The 7077-nt window shown below is 38.0% G+C and overlaps 1 protein-coding gene across 1 annotated transcript; it reads left to right on the forward strand.

The window, feature by feature from the left end:
- Positions 1–5350: 5350 nt before the first annotated feature.
- On the forward strand, positions 5351–6202 carry LOC18040670 (zinc finger protein 3). Its single transcript, XM_024183620.1, has 2 exons — positions 5351–5585; positions 5724–6202. Exons 1-2 carry the CDS (start codon positions 5351–5353, stop codon positions 6200–6202), a joined length of 714 nt encoding a protein of 237 aa, XP_024039388.1.
- The last annotated feature ends 875 nt before the right edge of the window (positions 6203–7077 follow it).

The following is a 7077-nucleotide window of genomic DNA, read 5'->3' on the forward strand; positions in this document are numbered from 1 at the left end:
AGCTCACTTGGCTTTTAGATCGGCTCCGTAATTAAACTTCCAGTCTTTGAAATAAGAGAAGGAAGGGGTGTTACTCCGGCCAAGAATATCAGTGCAACCACCGGAGGAGGAGGAGGAACGAACAGTGGTGGTGGCAGGGAGGAGGGAGGAGTCAATGTCCATTCCGAACTAAAAGCCAAGGAGACTGAGTGAAACAAAGTGAAGGAGATAGATGGTATTAGAGGCCAAAGTGAAACTAAGCAAGAAGAAATCAAGTATGATGGCAACGGCAGTTGTCAAAGATAGAAGGACGGCAAGATTAAGGGTTTCAGAAAGAGGGTTTGTGAATGGCGAGAAGGAGGAAGAGAAGTAGCATTTAGGGATTTTGATTTCTAAGTAGCGTTATAACGTTTAACACTAAGAAAAAAGAAAGAAAGCTTTAAGTTGCTAAAACAGTAGCGTTTTGATGGCATTTTTTTTTTTTTTGGATGAATTGGGGCTCTAAGAAGAGCTAGAGAACAATAGAACGGGAGTGAGAAACCCCGTAAGAGTCATGCAATAACAAAGCCCTAACGTTCAAATGGGGGAAAGGGTATACAGTAAGGCCTAGCGGAATAGAAAAAGTGAGGTTCGCCATATAATCTGCAACAAAATTTGCTTCTCTGTAGATGTGAGAGATGGAAACATGCTAATCCAATTTGAGATAATCTTTTATAGCCTGGACCAAGGGAGCATATTCATTGGTCAACACCGAAGGTCTAGCCACCAATTGAGTAACGCAAAGGCTATCCGTTTCAATTTTCAATCTGCGTATACCAGAATTCCATGCAAGCTGGATCCCTTGATATAAGCCCCAGAGCTCCGCGACAGTAACAGAGCAAGAACCAATCATCATCCCAAAGCCTGTTAGCCAACGTCCTAAGTGATCTCGAATCAAACCACCTGCAGTAGAATTCCCGTGAGACTTGTGAGCACCATCCGTATTCAGAGTACACCAGGGCCACTCAAGAGGATGCCAAGAAATCCACATGTGAGTCCTAATATTCCTAGTGAGCAACGGGTGGTTATGAAGCTTGTGAATCTCCTCAACTCTTGTATGGACATCCACCAACAAAGCCAAAGGGTCCAACATCAATTTGTTAAAGAGAAACTGATTACGCCAATACCAGATCCTCCATATCGCAACGCCAAAAAAAACAGCCCAGTTCGAAACATTCCCTACCTTACTATTAACAGCCAGATTCGAGCAGAGCCAAAGATGAAGCCAAGAATTAAAGAAATTGTGATGTTTGCTTGTCGGAATAATGTTGAGCCAAAACTGCTTAACCAACCAACAATCACGAAGAGCATGCGCAATATCTTCACACACAGCCCCACAACGATCACAACAAGGCGAGATGGGTAAGTGCCGCCGAGCCAACTCAGCCTTAGTTTTCAAACCAGCGTGAATCGCCTGCCACAAGAAGATTCTCACGCGTTGAGGGCCTTTCCACTTCCATACTAACTGCCAATCTCTATCTTCAGACTTTGGATCATACTTAGAGAGAGCCAAATACGCTGAGCTTGTAGAAAAAGCTCCGTGTTTTGAATGAGCCCAAAAGATAATGTCCATGCCTTTCACGTGGGAAGGGGGGTGAAGAGCAACTATTTGTAGAATAATATGGTTGGGAAGATATCGATCAAACCGAGGCCAACACCAAGCCCCATTTACATCAACAAGATTTGCCACCTTACAATCCAAAATGCCCACATGTATAGTATTTGTTGCGTAGGCGATTAAGGGGACCGTATCAGTGACCCAAAGATCCCACAAAAAATGAGTAGATTGACCATCACCCAAACTCCAGCGCCTGCTTGCGAGAGCCTCACTCCAAACCTGCCCAAGAGACTTCCACAAGTGAGAACCATAGCGTGTTGGAAGGACGGGAGGCAAGTTATAAGGATCCACTTTGTACATCGAAATAAGGATCTGGACCCATAAATTATTCGGAGAGGAGATTATGCCCCAAGCTCGCTTCATGTGTAATGCCCTATTCATCATTGCCAAAGACTTGAAGCCAAGACTGCCAGAAGCTTTAAGCTTGCACACATTCTTCCAACTAACCATGTTGAGCTTCTACTGAGGAGACGAACCGCTCCAAATAAACCTCCTGCAAGCTCTATCGATTTTCTTACAAACCCCACGAGGAAGGGAAACAATCTGCATAACATAGATGGGAATTGCCTAGAGAACTGACTGAGCTAGAGTGATGCGGCCAGCCAAGGACAAGTGAGAGGCATTCCAACCCGACAGCCACTTCTCCACCTTATCGATGATCCCCTGATACATATTGGTAGAAACCCTTGAATGATGAAGAGGGACCCCAAGGTATTTGCCGAGGTCAGAAGTAACTGAGAAGCCAAGAAGACCCGAAATTACAGAGACATCTCTGGCACCTATGTTCTTTGAAAAATAAAGCAGAGTTTTACTTGTATTAACTTTGGCATTAGAACAAGCACAAAATTCTGCTAACACTGTTGAAATAACTCTAGCTTGCTCAATTGTAGCCTCTGCAAGCAAAAGAAGATCATCAGCAAAAAAAAGGTGAGATAAACGTGTTCCATGGCGAGATAACCCGATCGGACGCCACTTTCCGGCACTAATAGCATTGTGAATCCCATGACTGAGCCGTTCGATGCAAAGGACAAAGAAGTAAGGGGATAATGGACAGCCTTGACGAATTCCTTGGGAAGGAGAAAATTCATCCGTAGCCTCCCCATTCCACAAAACCCTCATAGTAACCGAAGTGATGCATGCCATAATTACTTGAATAAGATCGGAAGGAATGCGAGCTTCACGCAGAGTATCACTGATAAATTCCCAACTGAGACGATCATAAGCCTTTTCTAAATCAACTTTAATAGCCATAAAACCAATAGAGCCCGTCTTCTTGCGGATAGAGTGAACAACCTCTTGAGCAATCACGATGTTCTCTGTGATATGACGACCAGAGACGAAGCTAGTTTGATGGGGCCAATCAGAGAGGGTAAAATAGATTGAAGGCGATTAGCCAGCAGCTTGGTGATAGTCTTATAGGCAACATTGCAAAGGGAGATAGGACGGTACATTGTCAACGAGGAGGGGCTTTCTGTCTTAGGAATGAGAGCAATCAGCGTGGAATTGAGCCCCAAAAGAAGATATTTGTCATGGAAAACATCTTTCACCAAACGACATAAAGGAGAGCCCATAGTGATCCACTGCGTCTGATAAAAAATGGCATGGAGGCCATCAGGACCCGGGGCTTTCAGAGGGTGCATGCCGAAGATGGTTTGTTGAATTTCAGCATCCTCCACGCACTTATTTAAGGTATGGAGCAAGTCATCCTCGATAAGAGGAAAACAATTTGGATGGGGGTAATGCTGAAGGTCAGGAGAATCACAAGAGAATAACGTTGAGTAGAACTGAATGACATGAGCTTTAATTTCCTCTTTCTCATAAAGCCAAAGCCCTGCATTGTTTTGGATGGCCGTTATATTATTTTGTCTCCTTCTAGAAAGAGTTTTGTGATGATAGTAAGATGTATTACGATCACCGAGAAGCAGCCAGTCTCTCCGAGATTTCTGAAACCAAATAATTTCCTCTTGGGTGAGCACCTCTTCCAGATCCGCTTTTAATTGTTTCTCAAGATTTAATAACCCTTTAGAGTAATAACTTTCTAAAGCCCGTTGAATCCCTCCCAGACGAGCTAATAAATGTTTTTTCCGCCAAAAAATATTCCCGAAACACCGCTTATTCCATTCAGTAACCTTAAGACGAAATTTATTAGCAGCATCTAAGTAATGAAGATTTTGATCCCAGGATTCAGACACGGAATCTTTGAAACCTTCATTGGTAAGCCAAGCCGCTTGAAACCGAAAAGGACGAGAGTTCAAAACTCTCGAAGACAAATCAGTACTTCGCACCAGGATAGGCCTATGATCAGAGTTCAATTTCGGCAGATGGAGCACAGAAGAATTGGAAAAGGTACGAGCCCACTCACTGTTGCAAATAACGCGATCAAGGCGTTTCAATAGGCTTCCACGAGACCAAGTAAAACGTTGATGGCATTTTTTTTAATTATTAAAACACATCTTTTATTTTTTAAATAAAATAATACATTAAATTTGGGTCAAATGTGGTCAAAATCATTTTTCTATCATACTTTTTTGATAGAATAAATTTCTATCACAATTCTATCATAATTTCATGATAAAAAATAATCTTATCATAAAACCATCATAAATTCATGATAGTAAATATTTCTATCAGAAGCCTGTCATAAATCTATGATAGATTGAAAATTCTATCATAAATCTGTCGTAATTTTATGATATACCTATAATCTGTCATAAATTATCCGTCATTTATTGCATGTTTTCTTATAGTGGTTTGACCCAGGAGATATATCAGGAGTATCAAATGTGCATATATATTAATTGAAAACAATCATTTATGTTAAAAACCAATTACATAGATGGTAATAATTTACTAAAAAAAAGTGAAATATAGCTCAACCAATTACATAGATGATGATAATTTATTAAAAATTTGTAGTATTGCTCGACAAATGACTAAATTTTAGAGTACATCAAAGGTATTATACTCAATTAATACATGTATCCATATGTGCAATTATTTAAAAAAATCACCATATAATTAATAGTTATATTTAATTAAAGTAACATACCAGACATGCATTAATTTTGTTTAGTACCTCTTATATATACTCTAAAATCACTCGTCTTCAAGTATGAAGGATGAATCATTGAATCAGAGTTTGATATGAGATATTCTAAATGTCTTTATCACTTTACTGAACCTTTAAGTTTTCTTGCATTTCAATTTTAATCAGAAAATTTGAAAATTAGCATTCTTTTTTGGCAACAATTAATTAAATGCTTTCAAAAGCTTCATTTACAACCACAAATATCCCTTGTCCTTCTTGCACTTTTATAAAAATTAGAGATGAGATCAATAAAGATTGCATATTTTATTTTACCATTTTCTTAATAAATTCCATAAATACATGCAAAAAAAACTGCTTTTGAAATCAAGTACGGATTGCCATAATTAATATCTCCATATATAGACTAGTTCTAGAAAATTTGACCAGATGGGTAATTAACTAACGTGTTCATATAGTACTTGGAAACATATTTGGTATTATTGCATGGCAAGCCTTATCATAGAACAAAAATCTTATCAAAGCTTACTCATAACTTTAATTAATTTCGCTAATACTGATGCTTGTAAAGTAAAAAATGAGATTTCTTTCCTTTGTGAAAAGATATTTTCTTTACTCTTCTACGATAAAACAAACAACCCTCTTTCTCAATTTTCCATAACACAAACATGAAAGCTCTCTTTTTAGAAGTGAGTTCTTCCGAGGCCTCCAGTATCATTCTGGCGTCCTCATCAGAAGACACTCCGCCTATGGAGAAGAGTGATGAAAATAAGAGAATGAAAATGAAACACGTCGTTGAACCCTCTGATGAATCGCGACGTCCCGAATCAAGTTCCAGTCTTTTGCTTGATCTAAGGCTTTACAACGATGATTATTTTGTTCGTGGTTCAAGTCTTTTCAACAGTATGAACATGATGAATAATAATCATTGCCATGAAGAGAATAATGGTCATCCTACTTCAAGTGAAAAGAAATCATCAGCGGCTAGGGTTTTTTCATGCAACTATTGTAAGAGAGAGTTCTGAACTTCCCAAGCCCTAGGTGGCCACCAAAATGCTCATAAACAAGAGCGTGCTGCGGCCAAAAGGCGCCAAGGCGTGGATCAAGATGTTGGTGCTGCTGCTTTTGGCAATCAATACTTTTCTTTCTATTCTCCTTATTATTCAAAATTCTCTCCGTATTACGGTTCATTTAATCGGTCACTCGGGGTTAAAATGAACTCCATGATTCACAAACACGCGGCCTATGGTTCACAACCTTGGCCATCTGCTAATTATCGCTTTGGCCCGGGAAGTTGGCTTGCTAGGCAAGGCATTAATCCGCAACAGACAAGGATGAGAATGAACGGTTTTGGAATTTCGGGGCCATCTTCGAGATTTGGGGAAAGAGATGTACTTGCTGCAACAAATATTATTCACAAAAATAACCCAATTAGTGTTGATTTTCTCCAACGAGGTGTCCCTTCAAAAAGCAATCATCAAGAAGATCCAACAGAACTTGACTTATCCCTCAAGCTTTAGTTATTACTCTTCTATTTAAGATTCTAAATGTTTTCACATTGTAAATATTTATCAAGTGATGATGATTCTCTCCAGCTAGCTTAGAAAATCATCAAAACTTGATATTTCGTATCAAGCATTAATTATTTTTCCATTTAATATACCCTATTATTGTTCTTAATTTGTAGCTTCTTTACATAAATGAAAAGATAAGGCGTTGTTAATTGTTCTGCTTTACTTCGGTTATTATTTTTATTTTTTATATTTTTAGATTTTGGTTTGATATAAGTATAAACTCATTTTGCTTAAGATTGGGGTTTACACTCTAAAATTTACTTTGAAAATTTTTTAAACACATAATTATAAAATTTAAAATTTAATTGTATAAGAATTAACGTATCAAAATGAAAAAAAAACAAAATCCTCAAATCCAATAGTAAGAGTTTTGAGTTCAGTGCATCAGTTGATAAAAAATAATATACTCAATAACAAGTACTCTTGCTCCGGCTAGAGCTATATGTTGACTTCTCACATAAATAACTTTATCCTTCTAAATTATTCTTTGTTTTTTTTTTTTTTCAGATCCTTCTAGATTACTTATTACCTCACTCAGGGAAAATAAAACTCTTAAGTTTTATGTTGAATGAAACAATACCTACCATTTTAAATAATGTTATGTTATGGCCTGTGATACTCTATAATTTTAAAATTGGGGTTCTATGATGTTAGGACCGTTATGTCTATTACTATAACTAGGAAGTGGCAGCTCTCTATTTAAACGTTGCTTTTGATGGTAATAGACAAGAAGTAATTTTATTTGAATTTTTCTTTTCCTCTATCTGACTTTCTCTTCTCTAATCTTGTTTTTACTGTTCGTCTTCTCTTGATCTTCTTCT

The sequence above is a fragment of the Citrus clementina genome, unplaced genomic scaffold (genome assembly GCF_000493195.1).
Source record: "Citrus clementina cultivar Clemenules unplaced genomic scaffold, Citrus_clementina_v1.0 scaffold_5, whole genome shotgun sequence".
NCBI classification, from domain to species: Eukaryota; Viridiplantae; Streptophyta; class Magnoliopsida; order Sapindales; family Rutaceae; genus Citrus; species Citrus x clementina.